The sequence below is a fragment of the Diorhabda sublineata genome, chromosome 7 (genome assembly GCF_026230105.1).
Source record: "Diorhabda sublineata isolate icDioSubl1.1 chromosome 7, icDioSubl1.1, whole genome shotgun sequence".
NCBI lineage: Eukaryota > Metazoa > Arthropoda > Insecta > Coleoptera > Chrysomelidae > Diorhabda > Diorhabda sublineata.
The window spans coordinates 6,604,543-6,632,474 of NC_079480.1; the positions used below are offsets into that span (position 1 = coordinate 6,604,543).

The following is a 27,932-nucleotide window of genomic DNA, read 5'->3' on the forward strand; positions in this document are numbered from 1 at the left end:
CTAAAAACATGTATTTTTCAGGAAAACTAGATTAATCATAACATTCTATAGTCCAGGCTACCAATGTTTTCACCTCCGATTTCCATGAACCTGCATCGATTTTAATGAAATTTTGACAGCATATAGGGAATACCTCAACAAGTAAAATCTACCCTATGCCGAAGTATACTTTTGTCTTGGGGTGATTTCTAGCCCAACTAGAGGGTGAAAACTTTTATGTTAAAAATAACCGCGGAAATCATTAGTTTTTTAGTTATACGCGATGAAAAACTGAATTTTTCTTAAACAATAAGCATGTTTTGAATCAATTTTTCATGAATAACTCAAATGCTTTTGATTTTATTAGAAAAAGTGTGAGAAACAAAAATGAAGCTTATGAAAATACAAAGAGATTGTTTTTTTTAAAATTTGCTTTAGGTATAATACAAACCGAGTTATGATTTAATGAAGGTTGAATATTTTTATCAAACGGAAATTTTTTTAAATTCATCTTCGAGTAACGGAAAAACGGTCAATTTTTCGAGGTAATTGTATATAATATTTTTCAAAATACTGTTAAAAAGCTTTAAAATGAGAAATTGATTTATATTTTTTTTGTAGAAAAAACCTTAATTTCACCCTTGCAATAGTATCCAAATTGCAATAAAAATATAATCCAGTGATGATTCACTTTATTTACGTACTAATAATAATTTCTAAAAGTTTGAACGATTTAGAATGCATAATTTTGAAAAAAATCATGTTTAAAGTCCAAAAATCTTTTTCGAAATTTTTCCATTTTTTCAAATTTCTGGAAAACTATAGGATATACATAAAAATTGATAAGCAACAAAAAGCATTTTTTTAACACATATTTTCCTTTTTTTAACTTTTTTTAACTTCGAAAATAACATATGACTGATACCATTTTCGAACCCTTTAAAAAATAGAAGACTAAAGAAATTTGAAACGTTTATAAACTTAAAGATTATATAATTCCCTATACCCTATACCCTTCCAGAGACTAATTTACTTGAAAATTAACCGAGATAAGTTCAAAAAACTAAATACACTTTTTTTTAAATTTTGAAGCAGGCGGATTTTGTAGTATAAGTGAAAGTATTAAACAAATAAATCAAAAAATTGTATAAGTCTGTAAATATTTTTTAAAATCTTTTCTGTATTAGGGGATGATTTATAGCGGTAGAAAATTATAAATACAAAATATTCAAGTCAAAACAGATAAAAAAATATCCATTTAAAATAAATCATCAAAACGAATACGTTCATAAATATTTTTTTCCAATTTCTTTCGAAATAAGGGATGATTTATAAGAGTTGAATATTTAGAATGAAAAATATTTGAGTGGACAAAACCAAAAATAGTCCATTTAATATAAGTAAACTACCACAAAGTAATTAAATATATTTTTTTTAATTTTATATTAACCGGGGGTGCTTTATAAGGAATGAAATACATCAAGCAAGGTTGAAATATTATAAATACTACATTGAATCATCAAACAACTTTTATTCAAACCTTAAAAGTATTTTTCTACACATTAAATGCTTATACTTAGTTTTATTGATTTTTGCAATAAGGGGTAGTTTTCACTCCTGAGAGTAATAAGCACCTACTGGCACATTGTAGATTTTAAAGATAAGGGTAAGTCAAGTTTGAGTCCAAATTTTTACGCAAATCGATGCAGGTTCATGTAAATCGGAGGTAATACCTCATTTTTACCTTGGTAGCCTGGACTATTAGTAGTTTTTGAGATAAAGAGCTAAGTATGTATCTTTTACTGTCTTCACAGCGGTTTAATAGGTAAGTAGTTATCATTAATTACTACGGGAACTTAGAAAATGAAAAAAATTAGACAGGATTTGAAAAATTCAACCAATTTCAAAACTATTAATTTAATTAATTAATAACGAAAAAAAAGTTGAATATTTCAAATTATTTAAATATGCCCACTATTTTTTTAATCTCAATGTCATGCTTTATTTTAAAAAGAATATTTCCTTGAATATACGAACAATGTTATATTTTCACAGGAGGTATGAAACTACATAATTACTAACCAAACTTGAGAAATCAATAACTAAAATGAACTTCTGTAAATATGTATTGAGAAAAGTACAATTTGTAACTAATAACTAGTTCTAAATGGTATTGAGACTGGTATACACCTCAAAAATTATTTATTAGGCAAATCATAATTCTGAAGTCGGTTTAAATGTTTCCAATTACTTTTTAATTTCATTATTATATAGCTGATAGATGCATAGAAAAGCCCACATACTATATTTATATTAATTATTGATGGCGAGTTTGAAACTTTTAATAGTAAAGGAATAAAATTTCAAAATTAAAGATAGTATCCCATATTCGGTATACAGTAGACCCACATAATGATTTGAATAGAAAATAGATTCATACATCTATTATACAGTATGTATTAACAAAACTACCCTTCTCGATCTTCCATATAAATGATTTGTTCAATGTATAGTTTCACAATGAAACTAAAGATTATTAAAAACCAGAAAAATATAAAATAGGGTCGATTGATTGATCTGTTAAAAATAAGAAATAGAGCTGATCCAATGAAGCTATTTTCAGCATATTTATTCAACTTTATTTTGGATAAATGTTTTTTGGGAACCATATCGTCTCTTGAAACACTGACTTAATATTTACACTAATCATGCAAATTCAATGGAATTATAGAATGTGTACTATAAGTTCAGCAATAATTTAAATTATCCCATAGAATGTTTGTTTAATGACATAAGTTTAACAGAATTTATTTCGTGGAAATACAACTTACTTACTTCAAAGTCTAGTATTTAGGGTAAACATAGATTGATAACTATTTTTTTTAAATTAGAGAAATAAAACTTTATGACTTCGCTATTAAAAAAGTGATTATTGTGAATTTTAAAGAACAAATAAACTCCTGGACAAAATTAACTCACCACTCATATTTTTCTCGATATTCTTTATTTATTGATAACTTACTGTACGACAAGTAAACCATAGTAAAATTGTGTTAACATTTTCTCAAAAAGTGCTGATCAAAGCAAAGTTAGAAGCAAGCTGTTGATTGTAATTGTTTGGAAGTTCATTTGGCAATATATCCAGTAAAAAAATGAAGTGTCAAAGAAATTTGTCACTGGAGGAGGCAGTTTGTGTATCGACTCTCCTGAATGAAGGATATTCAATGCGATATGTTGCTGGTTTGTTAGGAATTCATGGTGAGGAGACATAATGAAACGGTTTGTACCATCGAAGACCACAATAAGGGCGAAAATGTTGAACTAATCAAATTGATGATCGTTTTTTGAGACAAACTGCTCTCAAAAACAGGAGAGTCCCAGCAATCTGTTAACAAATGAATTATCAGTTGTTCGATAAATCAATATAAGGTTAAGCAATAGAAGACCAGGCAAAAAACCCTTGCTTACCAGAGAACACAAAGTTCACAGATTAAATTTTGCAAGACTATATCAGAATTGGGCCATCAATGATTGGACACGGGTTCTGTTCTCAAATGAAACTAGAGTTAGCCTTAAAGCTCCAAATGGAGATGAGCGTGTCTGGCGAAGACAAGGACAAAGGTTTTCCAGCTGTAATATCGCTTCTAAAGTACTTTTTGGTGGTAGCTCTAAAACGTTTTGGGGAGGAATTTGCTTCGATGCTCGTACGGAATTGGTCTCTATAAGTACGAGGTCTATGAATGCCAATATTACTTAGACAACATTATTGTCGAACATCTAATGCCTTCTGCTGCCTAATTATTTGTTCATGCAGGACAATGCTCGTCCCCACGTGGCTAGACAGGTTAATGTCTACTTACATGTTGTCATGTTGTCAATTCTCCTTTTATTAGAGTGGCCACCTAACAGTACGGATATATATCCTATAGAACATCTGTGGGACTATCTCAAAAAGAGAATTCGAAGTGATAGTCCCCCTGTTTCTAATCACAACAAATTTTACTGATTTTTTTTTCATTTTGGAAGTATGTGCGTTTCAAGCAAAAATAAACTTTTATGGAAAAAATAAAGCAAATTAGGGTTACGTTAAGGTCGTATTCGACTAATTTGTAGGTGTTCATTATTATTTCAATGAAACTTAGTTTTATTTTGTGTTGATATTGTAAATATTTAGATTAATTAAAATGGTGCGTTAATTTTGTCCAGGAGATTATAATATTTTTAATATGTTACATCACTAGATATATGAGATTTAAGCCACAAAATAAATTCGACAGTTATGTTCGAAGATTTTGTAACAACACAGTATTGTAATTTTAGATTACTAAACAAAACTAAATTTCTAGAAGTAAGCAGCATACTGTAAAATATTATGAAAAAATAAAAAAAAATACTTTCATAATTTATGAATTATGAAATTAAAAAAAGGCACGTTGAATAACAAAAATTTTACAATAAATTTTTTTTCATGGATTGTCATGATTTTCATGTTTGAACCGATTAAATTAATATTTAATAATCCAACCTAAATTTTTATTGACTATGGTCTCTGGTAACATATTTTTTGTATTAAATAAAGAAAATAATAATTCGTAACTGGATAAATGTACAGATATGAATAAACATAATATTTTATACGTCATTCATTCGAAATTTCTCGTGTAAATTTTTTATTTTGTGATACCTAATTTGAATGATTCCTTCTGAATTATTTATAAATCATTCAATTCTCCTCTTGGCTCTTTTTGATCGATCTTTCGATTTGATAGTGTCAATTCATATGGTACAGCACAGCATTATACGCACCAAATACGTTCAATGCATTCGGGTTTAAATTGGTACTGTTCAACTTAAAAAAAAATTTGTTCGGTTTTGCAAATTTTACGGCTTTTGGGCTATATAGTGAGGAAGGTGCTAATAAACATTATTAGAGAACAAACTACCTATTTTATAACGTTTCACACAGATGGTCCAAGGTTGAATCATTTTTGTAATTAAACTTCAGAGCCCTAGATGAATCTAGCAGCATACAGAAGAAATCTAGTTGGCGAATTTGACACAAAACTGGATGACTTGTTGATATACAGTATAGTGAGAATGAAAGGAATAAATTCGTTATTTCGTAAGCCGGCGACTTTAAGGAAAAATCCCGAAACCCATCGATTTTTATTTTTAAACAGGCTGTTCGTAAGGATACCTTTTTATTTTTTACAGTAATTCATTTGCGTATTATCACAAATATTATTTATGAAATCAACAGATTTCTTAATAAAATGTATTAAGTATTGGTATGATGTATTTATTGACACACAAAAATAAATTTTGTAAAGGCCGTCATTGATAATGAAATGTCTAATCTACCTACTTTTTACCTTTACATCAACATTAACACTTGGACATAATTAACTTTCTGTCAAATGATAGTATTATTGTATTAGACGAATTCAAAAAGTCTTTGTATTTATCAACATGAAGCTGACTGAAACGCAAAGAATCGAAATCTTAATAATGATTGATTGTGGAGATAAAGCACGTAGGTAGGCAGAAAAAAGTATGTATGTTATTTGATAATAAATACCCCAACCGAGAACCAATTTCACAATCCACTATAAGAAAAACTGAGAAGAAATTCAGACCTCCATAAAAGTAGTAGAAAACCAATATTAGAAAATAAACAAATAGATTTTCTGTTAGCCTTTTAAGTTTAGTACAAGAGTTTATGGAAGATGATTTTGTTACGAATTGAGTTTTGTGAAATTTTGATGGAACAAAATAACAGAGATCCGATGTTTTTAAAAAGGTTCTTTTCTCGGATTAAGCTACGTTTCTACTAAACGGTCATGTCAATCGTCAAACTTATCGGTACTGGGCTACAGAAAATCCACACTGGATGCAAGAGTACCTAGAGAAAGTTAATGTTTGGCCGGGAATAATAGATAATAGGATTATTGGTCCATACTTTTTCGAAGAAACTTTAATAGGTCCTCGATATTTAGAATTTCTTCAAAACTTCTTGCTACCTGAATTGAACCGGCTGAACTCAAAGAAAGGATACGTATTGAGATTGCACAAATAACTTCGGAAGTTACAGAGAAGGTTCAAGAAGAGTTCGCGGCATTTTATTGTATTGTATTATTGTACCTCATTGTATTTTAGCTAAAGGTAAACAATTTGAGCACTTAATTTAGATGTCGTTGTATTTAATGAGCAATACATACTAAATATTTCTTGTAATAATAGAATTTTATTAATTTTTTTAAACAAATACAAAAATCAATTACTGTACATATTGATATGGCTGAATAGGTATTTAAAAGACGTCAAAAATAAAAAGGTATCCTTACGAATAAAATATTTACGTTTTACGTAATAAATACGTTTTAAAATAAAAATCGACGGGTTTCAGGATTTTTCCTTAAAGTCGCTGATTTACAAAATAACGAATTTATTCCTTTTATTTGCACCATACTGTATATTGTGAAGTTTTGTTGTGCTCGTGTTTTTGTGTCCTTTTGCTAATACGAAATTGCGGGACAAAAGCAAAGCCCAACAATTTGTAAATAGTTACTTGGCCAAATATTCGCGGCACACTGGTTCCAGTGATGACAAATTCGTCAATCTTTTCCGTAATATTTTCAAATTTTGAACAAGTGTTATATATTTAAAAAATAAAATGTATTTTTTTATTCAAATCAATCTATTCCGGAACATTCAGAAACTCGTGTAACCGGTTCAGCCAATACTCAAATAGTAAATATTTAATAAAAGCACCTAATATTTATTTACCGCATAAAGTTTCATTGGAAATTGGAACAGATTTCAATAGCTGTTACTTATATAAATCTTTTATTTTGTTACAAAATCTCGAACTCCGATAAATACTAATGTCACTCTAATGATTCAATTCTTTGTGTGAAAATATGTATTATTAATAAACCCATCAAATATCTTGATTAATTCAAATAAGTGGTTAATAAAAATAAAATTTTGATTATAATAGAATGTTTAATCAATGTATAAGTAAATAGTAAAGTAAATGTACGAAAGTCTGTACGAAAAGAACACAAAATTTGACATAACAAGAGATAAGCAATATAGGCCTATAAAGATAGTTAGGAAAGCGTTAATAGAACTAAATCTATTCTTTGCATACAGATTTGTGTGACAGGTGCAAGCGTTGTGTAAATGTAAATTTCATGCCTCATTTTAATAATTTCGTAGATAAATAAACACCATGCGGACAAACTCAGAATAAATATTGATCAACACATTCGGCTTAAAAAATAAGATATTGATTTGACGATGGTCGTGATTATGAATTACTTAAAAACCTAAAATGTGCAAATATGTGCATAAAATGACATAACAAAAATCGACTATTTCATTTTACTATTGTACATGCAAAAAAGCAAGTGACACATCCAAAATAGTTTTTATCTGCCTTTAATTGTGTTTATTTTATATTTGAACGCTATCGAAATTATCGTTAATAATATTAGAAACATGAATGTAAGTTTGTTGTGTTACGCTTTAACGCGAAAACTACTTAACCGATCATCATAAAACCGTGTACACATATTCTCTTGAAGGTACTATAAATAACATACTCAAAATCTAGCTTCTTCAACGCCATCTAGCATTCCAATAATGAAGTTCCTGTAGTACTGTTGCACTGTATTACCAACGGTCACGTCAATATTCTATCCAATTGATTATAATATCAGCTGTTTTTGGATTTTTCTTTATTTATTGTTATTTTTTTCTGTCATTTTGTATGCAATATAGAACTATTTGAATTTTTGAGGTTAGGTGTCATTTTTGTGATTACATGCTATTCATTATTTTAGATATTACTCATTGATTTCAATTCTTACTCTGTTCTTCTTTAAAAATGCTTCGGAAACAAAAACCCTGTACATCAAATGTTGAACGAAATAAAGAATCTTCGGTTAACGCAGAGACAAAGATCGACAAAGTGAGAAGAATTCATATTGCAGTAATGCAGACCACACGCTCTCTTTTTAGGCGGAGTATAGCTAATGTAAGCAACTTTATCATCTGTGTCTGTGTCAGACGTATTTAAGACTATTTCCTTCGAAAAATTTAAGCCAACCAAAAAGCTGTAATATTTTATGTTCACCTAGCAACGATCAAATTTCAGCGATAATACTGCACTAGTGCAAATTATCGATAATTTGCACTAGTGCCAAATTTTCGTCTAGGATTAATAAACATCATTTGGTTTTAATTTTATATTTTAAGAAAAGGAACAATTATTGTTTATTTTAAATTAAATTTTTCTCAGGAAATAGTCTGCCAAAATGCCCTCTCGTGCATGTCAAATTGTCTCATAATTTCCTCTCGTGCGCATTCGCGCACTCGAGAAAATTAAATTATCGACAATTTGACATGCACTCGGGACATTAATATTGACTATTTCCTTCGAAAAATTTAAGCCAACCAAAAAGCTGTAATATTTTATGTTTACCTAGCAATGATCAAATTTCAGCGATAATACTGCACTAGTGCAAATTATCGATAATTTGCACTAGTGCCAAATTTTCGTCTAGGATTAATAAACATCATTTGGTTTTAATTTTATATTTTAAGAAAAGGAACAATTATTGAAAATGCAATTAGAATATACAACTTTACTGGAGGCCGACGATGGTGTTTCTATGCTGCTTCTACCACTTCTTATTGTTACTTCGCTACTGTCATTTCGCATTTTTTGTACAATTTCCTCGTGGTGTTCACTATTTACTTGGAGGTAACTCTTTATCGAGGCCTGATTTGAGTGTCCGGTAACCTTCATAATTTGATTTTCTGAAACCCCAACCTTGGAAAGCTGAGTAACTGCCGCAGCACGGTTCGAGTGATTTGTCACTTTTATTCTTTTCGTGTCAATTCCTATAGCTTCCGCTGCATCTCTTGTCCACTTTGAAATTTCATTTCGTCCTACTGGACAATTTTTAAAAAAACCTTTTGATGTTTCTTTCATCCATGATGGGTTTACAGTTAAGAAAAGACGATCGACCGTAATATGTTTTCCTCTTTTTTCTTTCAACATTTTAAAAAGCCTGCAAAATTATAATGATAGATTGTTTGATATCATGCTTTACATTAAATACCTTATTGGGCACTTATCAGGCTCGGTGATGTTTTGGACTAACCATCTTTTTTCTGTTAACCTATGACTCCCTCCTTGCGCTGTCTTAGAAAAAATAGAATTATAAGCTATGCGTCCTGTAGGGTTGCCGTAGTTGTCAAATTCTTCTTCAAAGTAACTCAAAAGGCAATTACATGCTTCTCCTCCTCTCCACACCAGTTCATATGAAGCAATATGAAAGAACTTGCGTTGAAGTCCGTCCGGAATCGACTCGTCCCAAATGGCACACATTTTATCAATATCTTGTCCTGATAAGCTAGATGCACTTGTTTTTCTTTTTTCAGGACACTTTTGCAACTGCTTCCTTTTTGCGTCTCTCGCAGTTCTGGCGCATTCAAACGTTACATCTTTAAAAGGATCGAAAATAATGTTAAACTCTTCATAACATTTTTGTTGCAAAATTTTCGCTACTGTATTCCAAAGTGTTTTGACAACACCTTCTTTATATTCTTCCCCATCACTACGTCTCATGATGAAAGCGAAATCTCTTAGAATTACGGCCAGCTGTGCGACAGAAGTTTCCTTGTTCAAAGTGTATTTTCGTTCATCACAAAATTGTTGAAACTGTCGCCACGCAGAATCTCTCGACTTTTTCGTATTCAGTAGAGTTAGTTTATCCACTGCGGCGTCTATTACTTGCGTGGAATTCTGCCCAAAACGTAAACTTATTTTGAAATATTTTTTCACGAACAAAACTGTTGTCAATAAGTTACCGTAGATACCAATTCAATGCCAATATGATGATCGTCAACTACGGTATAATTTAAAGAATAACAAATTTTAAACACAGAATTAAGTTTATTTCAAATTAAATTTTTCTCAGGAAATAGTCTGCCGAAATGCCCTCTCGTGCATGTCAAATTGTCTCATAATTTCCTCTCGTACGCATTCGCGCACTCGAGAAAATTAAATTATCGACAATTTGACATGCACTCGGGACATTAATATTGAATATTACGCAATAGACAAATATTAACAATCTCACTGCAGTACGATAATACGATCCCATCCCTGTACTACATCTGATCTAACGATTTTTTCAGCGATGCGGCGCTTATCCTTCCCACGCGGTTTTTTATTTGTGGTATATTATGGTGCCACTGATTTGGACCAATAACAATGCTGTGTCGCGTTCAGCCGTGCTGAGCACGCATTGATCATTGTTTTGATTTACTATTTTAGAGTTATAAACTCTTGTTTCGCTTTAAAATTCTTGCACTTCTCTTCAATAAACTATTTAAATTAAACGCTTTTGCGCACAATTCTTAGTAATTAGGTCTGTTGTCCAGGGTCTACCAAGAGAAGGTAATTAATTTTCCAATTCAATCAACAATTAAATCAAATTTTTTACATTTGGCTATTCATTTTCTTTTTTTCTTGAAAACTATAAGTTCTAAAACATTTTTTTGATATTTATAGATTTTAAAAAGTTCGACTAGTCCATAGTTTCAATTGTTAAAACATAAAAACTTTGACTTTATGAATTACGGAAAGTAATTTCATGGGTCATCGAGATCTTATCTTAACAACATACATGTATGAAATAATTCATGTTTTTCGTATAAAACTGCGTACTTCTTTCAAATTTTTTCGTCTACAGGAAAATAATTTGTTGTTTTCTCGATAGTTCTATAGCCACTTATATGGTGACGAAGATACTTGAAATTTTGTTTGTTAAAATAATTTCGATAATCAATTCAGTGAAGTATATCGTTGAATAATTTAGTTTGTGTTATGTCATTTCAATTCGTGACATTTCAATAAATATATTGAATGGTGTAATTAATAAAATGCAAAAATATCTGCGTACCATTGTCAATTTTGTGCGAGCAGTGCCAACACGATCATGCTTGTTGCCAATGCGATAAACGACCACACTAGAGGGTAAAGAACATGCCAGGTCTCTAAGGATTTTGGATTTTTTGATGCTGGGCAATAAGACACTGTCAAGATGCATGTTCAAATTTTAACGATGAACCATTGGAAATTAACATTAATTTACTCTTATTTGAAAATTTATCGAAATTTTTGGTACTTTCTATGATAGTTTAAAATGAGGCTTTCAGGTACGTTTTAAAAAATGAGGTCGTTAAATTATATTTTCATAACAAACTGTGATGTTCCAATTTTTAATATATTTTTAATGTTTTCCTAACAATTCTTTCTTAACTCTATGATACTTTATGTTCCGAAAGCTTTGCAGTCCGTCATTTGGATCCAAGTTTGGGAAATATGTTGGATGCGGTAATAATTACAATTTATTTTTTAGTTCAATGAACGTTTGGTGTAATGTCATGGTGAAAGAATGGTAGCCGTCAATTTATCTGAGAATAATCGGTGGCAATTTATTCTATTTCTTTGGCAATTAATGTAATATTACAAAGAAATCAATTAATATAATACCTTTGAGTTCCAATATATATATATATATATATATATATATATATATATATATATATATATATATATATATTGGACTAACATTTTTGGGGGAATTTATTACAAACATAATATTTTCTAGCAATCTTGGATCATCATCATCATCAAGCTTTTCAATCCTTTGGATTGTGGCTATCGCTTTTAACGCTTTAACATCCTTTTTTTAGGTGGATTACGCTTCGTTTTCTATTTTTGATTTCTTTATAGTTAATCCATTGTCTTGGCTGCTTTTATTTTCCATTCCTTTCGATCCCTCCAGTTCTCTATATAACGTGTTCTTATGTCTTCCTCTATTTCGCTTATCCAAGTCTTTCTCGACCTGCCTCTTCTTCTTGGCCACAATGGGGTCCATTGCGTTATTCTTTCGATCATTTCAGTTGGTTTTCTTCTCATTATCTATCCAGCCCAGTTGAATCTTTGTCTTTATGTAACTCCTTTTCTTCTCCAGCTCTTTCTCTATTTCTTCGTTTTTCTGTGCTCTCCTTTCTCCCTCTTTTGTTATGTTTGGACCTGTTATAGTTCTCATTATCTTTCTCTCGGTTCTTCTAAGTTCTTCTTCTTCCTTTTGATGATTGTTGATGTTTCCATTGCATATGTGATAACTGGTCTTATTAGGGTTTTGTACATTTTTATTTTGTTTTGTTTGGTTTGCTTTTGTTTTTTAATAGGTTTTTGTTTCTTCAATAGGCTTGATAGCTTTTTGTATCTTTTTCTTTATCCTGTCTCTGGTTGTTTGTCCCAACGTTATTTCTAGATAGTTAAAGGTCGATACTGTTTAATAATTGTATTTGTTACTTTTAAGTTGGTTTGCTCTCTCTTATGGTTTCCTCCCTGTTTTCATATATTTTGTTTCTACTGCATTTATTTCCAGTCTGTAATTTCCTCTGTTCATTTGTTATGATGGTGGCATAATCTGCGTATGCTACTATTTGTATTGCATCTGTTATAATGTTCTTATTTTGTAGTCCTGCGTTTCTCACAATGATTTCCAATATTAAATTGAAAAGCGTTGGTGACATTGGGTCTCCCTGTTTAACGCCTTTATTTGTGTGTCTTTTCTATTGTTGTGCCTTGGAATCTCAATGGATAGTTGATCTTCCTGGTCTAAAGCCGTTTCAATAATCCCCTAGTTCTTTCTTTGCGAGTTATTTTAATCTTTTGTTTAATAAATTTGCTATTATTTTGTAGGAGGTATTTAGCAGGGTAATGACTCTATAATTCGTCTGGAATTTGGTTTTGTTTCCATATCTGCTCTATTAGTTGATGAATATGTTTATTCAGTTTTTCTCCATCATATTTAAGAAGTTACGGGCAAACCTGGATAATAGCTGTAATTTGGGATAAAATTTCCAATTTGACATTTCTACCGTCTAAGAATATTAGATATTAATTCCACTCCTGAAGTGTAATCTCTTCCTTCAATTAAAGAAGATCACAAACTCATAATCCAGTAGAGATAAATGCTCTAACATTCCTGAAAATCCTAATCTTCTGTTCAATAAAACTGAAATAGAAATTGTTCAACGGCTGTAACTTTTAATAACCTAACCTTTTAACGCTGATTATATAATTCAAATAACAGTCTTAATCGAGATGATTCTCTTGTCAAGGTATTATTTAACGAAGATTTTTTAAGTAACATTTTGTTTTACTATTTAGAATAAGGGATGTTTGAACCCTCACAAGAAAGTGAAAATATTCAAGAAGGCTCTAGAGCTGGGTAAAAATATGTGAAAAGTATTATGCCATTTTAAAATTTGGAATAAGTAGGTACAATGAACGATTAAAAAATAAGTTGAGTACAATAAACACAAAAATTTCAACGGGTTGTAATTTAATAACATTTGATACAGCAGATAGTATAAATTTATCAATATGATTGATAATAAATACACTTTTTTTAGATCTAAGTATCTAAATACTCGAAAACAGATAATATTCGTATATTACAAACTTTTAAGTAGTAAATTAGAACAGATTTTAAAGAGTCGATCACGTTAAGTGAACTGTATAATAATAAATTCATCACTTTGGCTTGCCAAGAAATAAATTGATAGAAACCACAATGAGTAACAAAATTATAGGTATGAGTCTATAGCAAAAATTAAACCAGTAAATATTCCTTCAAATTATTACGGAATGCGGAAAAAGATGGTATCGATTTGATTTCAATTGGCAAGTGATTGTGCATTTTTTTGCAGTGTAAAATATTGAGCACTTAACTAATTCTGAATGTAGAATTTTGCAGATTCAACGACGTCAATTGTGTTGTAATTTAATAAAAAAGGCTGCAATGTATTTTTATATGATAAAACTTTGGTTTTAGAATCGTTGAGATAGAGAAGATTAGAATTGCACCATTATTTAAGGGTGATAAGGTCATTATGATCTCATGAAATGCCGTGAGATCAGGGTTGCTCCAAGACAAAGTAGTGTCGTCAGCATATTTTACCACTGATGTCTAGATAGGCGATGTCGTTTATAAAAAGAATATACAAAATAGGGCCGAATACTAAGCCTTGGGGCACTCCACATTCTATTTGCTTGCAAGAAGACATAGTTGTATCAACCCATACAAGCTGACTTCTGTTGGTAAGGTATGACTTAAACCATGCGAGAGAAGTTCCCCTGAAACTGTAGTTCAACAATTTGTTGATCAAAATAATATGACTAACACAATTAAAAGCCTTAGAAAAAATTACAAAAAGTTGTTGGATTGGAGTGATGGTTGTTTAGGTTGGAGTGGACATTATTTAATTAGACTCGTTAACTAATGAAAAAACCTTAATTTGGTCATAGTTGATAGTAAACTAGTTACGAATATTTGAAGCCACAGTTTTGGTAAATAAATTTCCTCATTATCACAGTCATTTTATGTGGTTCTTATCCATAGATACCTCTAATTGATTTTATTTAAGCCTTTTATTGCTAATGTCCATTTCTCTAGAAGTTGTTTTTCAAAGAAATATGAAACATCTAACTTACAATGTTCAATGATGAAAATCGAGATCTTTTACATTTAAATGTTTTTCCAAAATAATAATATTGGCCGTTCACCCAATCATTCTATAAGAAAGTTGTCGTTTCTGTGCTTCTGGTTCTCCGACTAAGCTATTAAGCTTACTCGCTAACGTGATCGACCTTTAGTTTAACGTGAGCCAATTTAATTCTGTTTTATATTAGTGGAAAACCGACCTCATTTTTTATTTACACGTCCTTTAGAAACATTTTACAATACTAAATAATTTAAAAAAAAAACAATGAAAAATGAGTTAATAAGTTTTAGTATAATGCTTTATGTTAGTTCAAATTATTTTAGTTTATTTATAAAGTAAGTTAATGTTAACTTGAATGGTTAATGTATATAAAAGAAAAACGACACAATTATATTATTAAAAAATCTACAAGCAAAATCTTGGTAAAAAAGTTCAAACACAAATACACAAGGTTAATGTATATATTATATTTCATTAGTAAATTAACTAAAAACTTTATAATTTGGAACAACTTGTTAGGAAAATATTTGAAAATATCAATTGAAATCACAAATCTGAAAGACTGCATGCAAAAATTTATTTATTACCAAAGTGAATTTTGATTATTGATATATACATTATATTTAATTTAAAATTTCAAATATATCAATCAAAACTATAGTCAGTATTGTTTCAATTTTTTGTGAAGTTATTCATTTCTATTCAAACTATAAAGCAAGTTTGCAGAAGCCGAAAAAATAGTAACTAACATATACGGAAAATAACATCATACACATTATATTTTAAAAAAGCCTCTAGGTTATTTATAGATTCATACAATCACTTTAGAAGATTATTGAACAATTAATACATTTTTCAACATTTCAGAAAATAAAATAATAATAGTTTTTCCTCAGGGTTTGTCTTGATTTTAGTTTTTTTTTACTATGAAAATCAGTTTAAAATAACAGGTAAAAATGTGATGTTTCGATCTACTTCGTCTTTACTAATGAAATATAATTTTGTTGAAGGTCGAAACGTAAAATTTCCAGCTGTTATTTTAAACTGATTTTTACCTAAAATCTTATCAAATAAAAACTTTCAATGGCATATTTTTCATGAACAAATAATGATGTCGAAATTCTGAGAACAGTTCCTATGATAGGAAAATCAAACTGACAGAAGACAGATATCAGTAGCCTTAACACTACAAAACTTGCTTTTAATATCTAATACAATGTCCAATAAATATTATTGTAAGAGTTCGTTGAAATCAAGTTATTAAAGAACCCTGAAAAATATAGAGGGTGTTTAATCAAAAATAAAAAGTATGGACTATTCTAGATTTGTGGGTATAGTTCTTCTAATATCAATTGCAGATTATAAAAACCCTTGCCGACAATTTTGTTTGATCTACCATAGGCGAAGAGACCTCATTTTATAAATTTATTATTTTTATAAATACTTTTAAAAATATGTAAATCTTATGCGAGAAATTATTCGTTAAAAGACAATCGAATCATTATAAATTGGACTGCATTATACGCTATTATTTAGATAGATGCAGGTGCACTTTATTGTAATCCTACTTGGAACTTTGAAAAAAATCAATATTATACCTCATTAACTTGCTAGAACTGAATATTGAATTATAAAATATAAAGGCGTTTGGTTTAAACAGGGTACCAGACATCAACTTTTCTGAAAATGAAATTTCAAAGCAAAAACCACAAAGGAAAATAAATTCTATGCAAATAAAACAAAACATTTCAATTCAAACGTATCTTTATAAATAATGCTGGTAGTCAGAATCGTCTGAACTAGAGTCATCATTTGATACCAGGTGAGGGTGATACCACATACTCATCTTCTTCTTTACTCAGTTCTGGAGACTGATTACATTTTCGTTATCCTGCTTTTACGTTTGCCCCTATTAACTCTATAGGGTTAAATATGCAATAGTAAGGAGGTAGTCTAAGAAGAGTATGACTGTTCTTTGCACAGCTTGTCAATATAATAAATTTTCTCTAACCTTAGACATTTAATAATAGTAAGCAATTCTTTGTTTTTATGATCTCTGACAGGAATAGGAATATTTTTTGCAGACATAAATGCTAAAATTTGAGTTTTGTTACTACTACTATTTAGTATCTTAAGCTGTCCATTAAACACTTAGCAAATAATTCCGCTGTCATATCTTCATGATAATTAAATGCACAGTTTTCAATTTTTTCAGTAGATATTAATAAACATTAGGCACGAAACCGTCTTTGCTGCTCTTTTACACAGAGAGTGAATATTAATTTTTATGAAATATTGATTGTTCTTCGTAGAACTGTCTTCTGCAATTGATATAGGAAGAACTATATCATACACGATAAAATTTATGTTTAAAAAGCCCACTTTAGAAGTTGACCCGTCCCTGCTTTTATCATAGCTTTCTAAAATAATTTGTATTTTGAATTCATTCAGTTCGCTAGATGTTAACGCTTTCAATGGAGCTACTTCATAGCACTAATACTGAATTTCTCATTCTACTTTTTCCACATAGATGGTGGACGTGGCGAATTTCAATGGTCACCCAAATATTACGATCCGACAATACTGGATTTGCTGAGGCTATTTAAAACCGAAAATTTGGAAAATTAAACAAACTAAATATTGACGAATAGAGCGTGAAATTAATCAAGACAATCCAAAACGATGACCAAAAAATTCAACAACCGTTAATTTTTTTTCAAGAAATGAATGGTGAGCAGTTTAACCATATCACTCGATTGTTAATTATATCACTTTAATTTGTCCTACTGTATCATTAATTATTATCTAAATTAAAAAATAGAAAATTTCTTATCACCAACGTATAGAATCAAAAAGTGCTGTATTGCTGAGATTGGAAAGCTTTTTAGACACAAAAATTTTATGTTACATATTACTAATATAATTTTTAAAAGATATGTCTATAAATAACCTCGTTTGTTTGTAACTACTATTGGTAAGAAGTCTTGTTAATCATTTTTCGAAAGTAGGAAAAAATCACAAAAACAATGTAATGTGTATATGTTCGGCACGAAGCAACTAATTAAGAAAAGAAGAAATGAAGAAGTTCAAATATATTTGAAATTACCTGATTCGTCTTCGCTCAGTTCAGCTCCCTCTTCGTGCAGAGCTATATCAGATCCACTCGAGCTTCCGATAGTTCTTACGTGAGTTTTCTTAAGTATTCCCTTCAAAGGACTCCGCCTGCTATCATCGTCTGATTCGGAATCTAATGTGCTACTCTTCGTCGATACTTTTGATCCTGGAGAGTTTACTGAAGTAGTCGATTCAACTATTCGTACACCATCTGGCGATAGCACGGATTTTTCTAATTGTACTGTTTCAGGAGATGTAAGTCTAGTTGTTTCAGTTACGAATACGGGTATTTTACTTTTTGGTGATCCTTCCAATTCTAATGGTTCACTAGTCGTATTAGTTAAATGTAATACATCTGGATGTGGGATAGGTATTTTACTCTTTGCATTGTCGGGTATCGTTTCAGTAGTTATTCTTGTAACCGTCGTCTTTACTATAGGATCTGTTGTTACCGTTTCTATCATTTTGTTTGTTTCAATATCATCATCCCAATTAACGTCTCTAGATAGATTAACAAATTCTTTTAAAGGATCTTTTGAATGTTTTTTTATAGTTTTTACTTTTCCTCCTTTAATTATAGGTATTTTGGATAGTAATTCTGAATCAGTTGGTGAAACTGCCCTTTCTTCGATAATTTCTATTTTTTCATTTTGTACACTTTTTCTCGGTTTCGCTACTGGTATAGAGCTCTTAGGAGTCTTAGGAGATTTTTGAGATATATCATCTGACAATGAATATTCTATTTCCCGTTCTATGAATGATCTACTATCCTCAAATTTATTGGTTAATGGGCTAGAAGCTTCATTTTCTAAAAATCTAAAAGCTTCTTCGCTTTTTTCTTGTATTACAGAAATTGAATCCTCCTTAAGGCTTTCTAAATTATCTAGCGAATCTTCGGTATTTGTTCTTACATCGTCAAATATACTATCAGCTTTTTCGTCTAAATCTTTATTAGTAAAGTTTTTACTAAATTTATCTTCTAAGAGTGTATCAGAATTACTTAATCTATTGTTAACGATTTCTTCAGCTTCTTTAATAACATCATCTACTTCATTTTCTACCGTTTCACGGAAACTGTCGTCATAATCGCTAGAAGACCTTTTAGGAGTCTTCAAATGGATACTATCTAGATTAATTTGTTTAGAGATGTGGTCATCTTTTCGACTAGGAATGATTATATCATCTTCAGATAGAAAATCATTTCTTTCTTGATGTAAGAAAGTTAAAGTATCATGAACATTTTTTCTTAGAGTAGCTATCCTTTTTTCCTCTGATGGTTCTATCTTGAACGGATCGCTTGTGGCGGAGACAGTTTCGTTTGATTGTGGTTTTGGTGTGCCTTTTGAAAATATTGAGTAATACAATCTACAGATAGATTAGAAAAATGTGACGCTTAGCTAACATGCGCTATGTGATATGCAAAAAAACCAAAAGTTCCCAAAAAGCTAAAAAGCTCTAACCCAACTACTAGAGATAAATAATTATTTAAAAATAATTCCCCTCTACCAGCTGCAACTTTTAAAAAGCATCATATTAAAATGGGCATGACCTACTTTTTGTTAAAATGATTACTTATTGTATGTTAAAAACTATCAGACCAGTATACTAAAGGTTGTAACTTGGTTAATTACTTGTAGGCCACTAATAATCTAAGCAAAATAGTGCAATACCAATACAGGAAATATTTCTGTTTATAGGAACCCAATATATTTTCATAAATAGAAAAATTTGTTGTTGATTATTGACACTTAATTTGTACTTTGTTCACAAAAATTGAGCCTCTGATATTTGTATCATATTTTCATGATAATAAGTTTAATCACAATAACTTATACAAATGTTTTATTACATATGCAAAGATTTTTGGATATATAATAAACTCAAAAAATGTAAGGTACCCAGAAGCAACTTTGGTTACCCTATAGGTTTTTTACAATGTTTGGAATTCGGTTGAGCAATTGTAAGGATGAGTGAGTTTGGTTATGCAATGTTTTAATTTAAATAATTTAATAAACTATTTGAATTTTTTCATATTGATTTAATAAGCTAACAGTACAATGAAATTGAGAGCTGACAATAGAAAGGTTCTTATATCTCGTTGTGATAAGGAGTATGATATCCCTGTTTGCATAGCTTTTAGTCAACTTTATAATTATACTTTGTACTTAGCCTTATAAATTTAATTTATTTTTTATACTATAATTTTGAGTTAGAATCATTTACTTCAGTCCAGGCAGTTCAATTAAATTCACTGGCACCGTTAAGTTAATCACTAAACACTGTTCACTATTTCATTTCATTTTCATATTTTTTGTTAGTGTCTCCCTCATAGCGTAGAATGGTCATAGGCTAGTACTTGACGTACCACTACTTCTTTTAAAGCATAAAATTTTTCAAATGAGATTTTTCAATGTCTCTGTCAGTTTATCTAAGAAATTTAAGAAAATAGCTGATATACGTCAAATTGGCGGCCGTGTGGTAAGCAATTGATTTTCCCATATGTACTCCTGTTAATTTTTCTTGGTTTTTCTAATAGTGAGAGTTGTTTTCTATTGTTTATTTATTCTATTGAGTTAGAGAACTCCATAGAAGTTGAAGTTGAGTATTTTTGAAGTTTTTTTAGTCTATAAGTAAGCTTTCAAGTAATCTACAGCTTATGGTTGATTTGTTCTTAAATTACGGGAGTTTTTAGGATATAAGTTTTAACTGTTGCGTTCTGAAGTTTATCGAAAATGAGTGATACTTTTCAAGATTGCAAAGTGATAGCTCAGTGGCAGCTGAAAGGTACAAGAATAATAAAGCTTCAGGTGGAGTTAACCCCTATTTCTACCATGAAAAGAGCTTAGTGAGAAACCTTTTCTTTTTCACAAGTTTCCATTATACTTCATTTACCGCTTGCCAACACTACGTAAAGCAAAGCATAGTGGAAAAAAGGAAACAAAGCTACGTTTTCAGAAGAAAATGTTGCACTTCTTTTAGTAGCAACTTCCAAATGAAACTGGAAAAAAATATTCTCATTAAATGACCCAGACGTCTTTCTAATAAGTTTAAAAAAATAAAAGGTTTATGACATAATGGCTAGATATCGTGCAACATCAAGTTCGAGCTTAAGCTCATCTGAAGAGGAAAATATTATTATCCGAAGACGAAAAATATGAAAAAACTATTTGGAAATATATAACAACTTGAATTTTGTCGAACGATTCTGAATTACTAATCTGATTACTTAATTTTAAAACAATATTCAATAACAGAGCTTTGATAAGACAGTTAGATGAAGGACACTTTGGACGACATCTTTTAGTGGGTGACAGCGGATATCGTATTCGAAGATACCTCTTGACAAGATTGAAAAACGTGAATACACACAATAAATGCAATGAATCTATTATAAGAACAAAGAACGTCGTAGAAATAAAAATTGTGCATCAATCACGTGAAACATTTAATACTAACGATTTTAACGAAATATCAGACATATCAAAGCAAGTTTCAATTGGAAAGTATAAATTTAATTTAATTTAAATATATTTTATATCACAATCAATTAGTATTTGATGATTCAGTTTAAATATTTATTTTTAACAGTGGAAAGTATATTGTTTATGATATGTGTTTGTTCTTTGTAGCTGCACTGGCACGGGAAGTGTACACTAAAGCGTTCTTTGTAGCATAACCAGCGCTAGTGTTGCTGTTCTTAGTAGCAGTGTAAGAGAACTAGTTCCCCCAGTTCACTGTACTGCTTGCACTGGATTTAGAGTCAGGTCAGCCAGTTCAGTGCAAGACAGTATAATCTGGAAACGTTGACACTACATATTCCTCATAGGACGAATATAAAATATCAAAAAGTACTATAATCGTTGTCCATTATTATAAATACTACAAGGCCTGAATCACATCAAATACAACAATCAACAAATTACTCTCTGCACTAAATTCTTGTTTGTCGAACTAATTCTATGCTCATGAACTGGCCTGCACTGGTCCAATTCCAGTGCAGCTACAAAGAACAAACCCAGAGCTACAGAGGAATTCAACAATATAGAAAAAGGTCAAAGAACGAATTTGACCTATAAAAGAACAAGGGAATAATCACTCACCCGTTTAAAAATATAAAATTGTAAATAGCGAAACTTTGACATTATTATATATAGAAGGGGTATCAAATTGCATCAATTGATGACTGATTGAAGATATAATAAATTTTTCAATTTTTTTTTCAAATAACAATTTGTCAACCTACAAGAAAGGTGCTTTTCAATAATCCTGTAGATACATCCTTCATTTTATTATTTCTTTTACTGCGATAGACAAAGTAGTTAACAATGAAAATGAATGAAAAACAAAAATAATGATCAAGATTTTATTAATGTTTCCCACAAATTTTCAAAATGTTCTTTTTTCATCGGATATTTAATTTATATCCTTGATCATAAGAATGAGGTAGGGGGTGTCATGTTTTATAGTCACCCGTTTGTATCTTTTTATTATTCAGTTCAAGAGCGGTATTAATCAAGCAATACTCTTATTTTGTACATACTAATCATACTCTAGAATTTAATGAAAATATAAATATTAGCATAAATAACTGATTAATTAATAACAAATTATTCAATGATGATGAGACACAAAAAAACAATTGTTAAAAAAATTGTTCCCACAATATAACTATAAAATTTCAATTTCAGTTTATGTAAGTATATAGATATGGTAAGAAATTCATACTGATATTATTTCCTGATTCAACATTTTTTTTGATAGTTTCTAATTTGATTAGATTATTAGTTTTTTTATAATTCGGCCTGTTAAAATTTTCGAAAATGTTATTTTTCAACAAATTCAAAAAGTTCATTACGAATTATAGTTTAGCTAAAATTAAAATAAAAAGCACCCAAGAAAAAAATACATAAATGGAAATAGATCAAAAACTTTTTTAAAATACATACCTTCGACGGCCTCATTTTGGCTCATTTGTATATTATTCAAAATTGGTTCATTGATACCGAACTCGGCAGGACTAGGAGGAGGAGTAATAGCAAGGGGATCACTAATTTTTGGGGTTGGATGTAATTCGTTAAGTTGCTGGGCAATTTCCTCGATAACTTTATGCTCAGATTTCAGAGGAGTTGAATGTTCGATTTTGTCAACAAAATGTTCGTTCGTCAAGGGTGTCTTATTGGCGGCGTTTTGAATTTCAACAATTTCTGAAAGTAGAGCATTCTAATGTATAAATGTATATTTAAATCGGTTTTTTTAAGCGGACGCAAGTCCAAAAAAGTAAACTTTCGAAAAACTAAAAAAAAATTTTAAATCAAAATATTTCTCTTAAAAATATTTTTGAAGATATGTCAACATGTAAAAAAATTCAATTTACAACAGAATTTAAAATTTTACACTTGTATCTTTATCCATAATTTAGTTATAAAGCTCTAAAAATGTGAAACTATCAAGTTGCAAGGAGATATAAGTAAAAACTGTTATTTTGATTCTAAGACAATGTTTACAATCTACTAAAAAGATAGTAAAATTACTTAAAGAAGTTTGATGGAGGGAAAAAATCAAAGATGTAGATTTGAGGCCATATTTCTGATTTATGGTTCATCGTTGGTTTCTTCAACCTCAAAATCGCTAGTAATCTCTTGAGATCTGTCATCAGTTAGCCAGTCAGAAATTTTTTCGAAAAATCCTCGATGCTCGTCTGGAATGTTGCATCTCAGTTTTTTAATATCTTTTATCCTAGCAGTTTTTATTGACACTCGACCTTGGTAAGCCTTAACCGAAGATGGGGAGAGAGTATCAGCTTTGTCTTAGCCAGTAAAAAGTTATGATGAATAATACCATTTATTGTAGGATAGGCTTTAACTCATCCTTTTAACTTAGATTCATAAATGAACAAGAAGAGAGTACTAACCTGAAAATACATTTAATCTTTCTTATCTGTGTTTTTTCCTTTCGTTTCTTGTGATATACACGGTGTTTTGTAAAACCTATTTTGCCATTTCTTGAAATTTAAAATTACGTTAGATGATGTAAGCTCATGAACAGTGAACTTATTAAACCGTGATGAGTTTTGCCAAATTATGTCACTTATTTCATGAACATCACAAATGCGGTCATGTTTCTTCAAAGCCTTAGATATTCTTCCGAAATCACACGGAAGGAAACTATGGCCGCGAACAGGGAAATACTGAGTGACCTTCTGGAAATGACTTGAATCTGACAGGTATAAGCAGAACCTTGACATCGCTTGGTTATTGTTTCAGCGTGAACATTTATTATTGAACAGACGAAGCTCAGTGTATTGGCTTGGTACGGATTTTAGGTATTCAGAGCAAACCTCATTAGGGCTTTTTCGTGCTACACCCTCGTGGTACAAGAATAATTTTGTGTCGTTACCCTTAAGATTGTGTATTCCAAAGCAATTAACTGACAACTGTCTCATGTACCTGAACGGGAATTTTAGGAATAGATATAGTTTTCATGTGATCAAATGCTAACGACAAAATATGTTTTTCATCATTAAGATATATTCATCCATTAGCCTGTCACCCACAACTACTAAACTATAAAAACTATAAAGTAAGTCTACAAAGACTGTACAAGGATGTTTAGTAACATTTACTACAATATTTTGGAGGTTACAATGACAATAGATAAATATCAGTAATAGCCGACTGCTGATAATAGGCGAAAGTCCAGAAATCAAACAAAAGAATCCATAGAGGAAGTGGACTTACGCCTTTTTAAAAAAAACTCTTTTGGACTTGCGCCCTTTTAAAATTAAACCAAAAAATTAAAATGCTGATTTGATTTATGTATTCTTATGTTTAGATTACAAAACCACCAAAACCCGAAAATCGACAAAAAATGGACTGACCCATTTTTTTATTTCTATTCTCACGAGGTGTTCATTTAATTGGTAGTACCTCCTAAGCCTAAGTTGTTTTATTGTTTTGAAGCCACCAATTTAATATTCATAATCATTATTTTACTTATTCCAATAATTCTAAATTGTTATTAATATAATGCATTTAGCATATAAAATAATAAATTTAAATATAAATGAGTACTACTCTTATTAATTCTTCGACTAAAGAGGAAATAACTTATAATTCAAACCATACCTCAAACATTTTTATACATATTTCTAATAATTAAATTATAATTTAACATTGGATACTCACCTATTTTAGCACTTTGATCCAATTCATCTTGACTGTTTCCGAAAGTTTTATCCACATGTGCATCACGTCTAAGAGAGGCATCGCGGGATGGTCCCAATTCTTCCTTCAAATTATCAAATCCAGATTGATCCAAATGAAGTTTAGCTAATGCCTTTTCCATATCGTCGGTCACTAATTCCACATTGCATATACATTTGTTGACAATATCTTGCCTTCCTATTTTATTTAAAGCTTGTTCCAATTTATTTCCTTGAAACATAAAACAAGGTAAGAATAAAAATATTTGCTGGCAAAATAGGGTCACTTTTCCAGTGTATTCAACTTTCATAGTAGTAAGGTGGTCGCTGTAGTTTAGCGAAATAGTATTTTGTTGTAAACCAGAACAATCAAAGTTCAAGACCAGAGGTGAAAAAAATCGAGGAAGGCAAAGGCAGAGCGCGATTAGTATTCTGCATATAACATTCTGATCTATGGTTAAACTGTAGGTTTCTTCTATTTTTGAAAACTTGGCAAACTAAAACAGGTAGAAATAAGATCCAATCACGGACATGACACAAGAAGAAGATACTAAGGTTATTTATGAGTATCAACATAGTTCATATATCATATAAAAACAAAACTTAATTTTGCTTTTCAAGGTGAAAATATAATATAACTCCAAGTGAGACGAATGAATGGAAAATTGAAAAGAAAAATGATTGTTTGGTAAATAGACGGGTCCAAAATTGCTCAAAATAGGAAGACCAAAGTTTATATTCTAAATATTTGTTGGTCAAGCTTGCCTAAAGATTTTTCTAATGTTACACAAGTTATGTTTTCAAGCGGGAAAATGTTATGGGTTAAAGAGTTGATCAAAAGTAAAAGATGTGTCGATACCAAAATTTTTCGATTCTCGATACCGATTCCTAAAAAATCGATTCTCGATACCTATACCATCGATGTATAATAGCCCCTTATAAAAAAATTCTCTTGCGAAAAACATAGTCATAATTTGTTTGAATAACCTACAAACCAATTTTATAATATCTATGCCTATACAGGCATAAATGAGGCAATTTCGCAAATAAAAAACAAAAAATGGTTTAATAAACATTTATTCTGAAATTAAATTGGACCAATCCTTAACAGAGGGAAGCACATGGTCTACGTTAAGCTCTTTGGTTTTTGGGTTATTGTATCAAAAATCAAAATCATTATCAAAGTTATTTTAAAAGCAAGATTTTTCTATACTCTACCCCTAATATATTAAAGACGATATGGAACTACTTTGTCGGCGCAATAAATGTATCGAGGCAGCCAAAGACAAATATTTTAACAAATGATTTTTCAAAATATGATAATTTTATTTTGATAACAATATAAACTGGATTAAAAAATAATTTTTCGTCCATTTACTGGTATCGACTTTTTGCGATCGATTCTCGATATAGATACCAATTTCCAAAAATCGGTGGTATCGAGAACTAAGTTCATTTCTATATGGACGAATATAGTTTATTTTTACATGCTAAGAACCGACACAAAACAGGGGTCTATAGGAGAGCCCAAAATATAACGATAGAGAGCAATACCAAGTTGCTTCCCTGGAGGTTATAGAATCTCAAAGTAGGGCCCAAAATTTCTTTGCAATCCTTTAACTTGAAAAAACCAAATTTGGTACACTGCACGAGACTGTTAAGGGCATTAAGTAATAGTAAGTAAAAGGCCATTCTGGGGGTTAATTAGGAGTGATCCAACTTTGAAATTTTACAGAAGTTTTTTGTCTGTCAGTTTTTTTACTCTTGTAATTTGTCATAAAATATTCAAGATCAAGTCGAATAACCTAAGATATATTATTTAAATAGGTACAAAAAAGTCAAGAGTTGGCGATGATTACAATTTCAACACTAGAATGTTTCTCTGTGAAGAATCACATGATTGGAGAACCTCTTCCAATATTATTCTACAGTTGAGTTGTTGAAGTGTTAGCTAAATGAGAATTTTCCACTCATTAAAAAAATTATCACAATTTAATTACTATAAAAAATTAATAGCGAATTATCCAAGTAGAAGTATAAATTCATATCTAAAAACATGTTTTCGGTTATTCGATTGAACATAACAAAGTTTTTTGAAAAATTGCGAGAGTAAAAGGAGTTTTAGAATGAAATCATCAATAGTACGGAATTAGAAGATTCTAAATCAACCGACAGATAAAAAACTTCACTCCTAATAAAACAACCCACCGTTTAATTACCATTACTTAATACTCTTATATTTTAGTTGGAGGTTTGCAAAGAAATTATTTTTCTTTTCAAAATTTTTGAGTCCCTCTTTGAGGCCCTATATCTAATTTCTAAGGGATGTAATTTATTATTGAAATAAATAGCCGCCAATTGTCATATTTTGGACCTTCTTATACGCCTCTACTTTGTGTTGGTTCTGTATATTCTAATTTTTCTTATTAACCTTCAAATTCAAAAATATAAAAAAAAACTGTTCTATTAAAGAAATATGTAGAAATTTAAAGAATTAATGTTATTCATACCAGTGGCTTTATTAGCTTTTTGTCTTAACCATAGCCGGAACATAATCATAGCTTGTTGGGGATGATTTTCAGGATATTCTTCTTTGATAAGTTCAATATCCGACGGTGGAATATCCAATTCCAAAGCTAGTTTTTCCCAATCGTCATCGAGCAAGTTACAAATATCAGTTAATCTGAAATCGGCTCTATGAATTGTATCAGGTTTGCCTGAATAAAATTAATAAACTGGTATAAGAAACAATGAACAGTTACATTTACAGAAAAATTCAAGATTTCTGGTTTCAACTGTAAAGACTCCATTAAGTCAGTAAATCCCAATAGTTTAAAAAAACTTACTGATGCCTCCGTGCATGAGATAGCTGTGATCTTTATCCAAGGAAAGTAGATCTGATTGAGAGTCTCTACTAGGCAAAACATCTTTCGGTAGAACGAGGTTTAGAGTGCAAAGCGGAATTTGATTAGGTTCGCCTCTTGCTACCTTAGCATCGCTCATAAATATAATGCGCCCAGAAGATTCTTCATCC

The 27,932-nt window shown here is 30.3% G+C and overlaps 1 protein-coding gene across 7 annotated transcripts in view; it reads right to left on the reverse strand.

Moving 5' to 3' along the window:
- Positions 1–27,932, reverse strand: part of LOC130446929 (ankyrin-3-like) — a 200,686-nt gene that overhangs the window by 10,027 nt on the left and 162,727 nt on the right. For 4 of the 7 annotated variants that reach the window (XM_056783461.1, XM_056783459.1, XM_056783457.1 and 1 more), the window contains 5 exons: positions 27,745–27,931; positions 27,409–27,615; positions 24,882–25,130; positions 22,644–22,901; positions 17,690–19,036 (listed from right to left, as the gene is read on the reverse strand). In XM_056783461.1, the coding sequence (XP_056639439.1) occupies positions 17,690–19,036; positions 22,644–22,901; positions 24,882–25,130; positions 27,409–27,615; positions 27,745–27,931 (2,248 nt within the window). Of the gene's footprint in view, positions 1–10,958; positions 11,077–17,689; positions 19,037–22,643; positions 22,902–24,881; positions 25,131–27,408; positions 27,616–27,744; position 27,932 lie in introns of all 7 variants that reach the window. The other 3 variants (XM_056783463.1, XM_056783462.1, XR_008910193.1) reach the window with 2 other exon arrangements.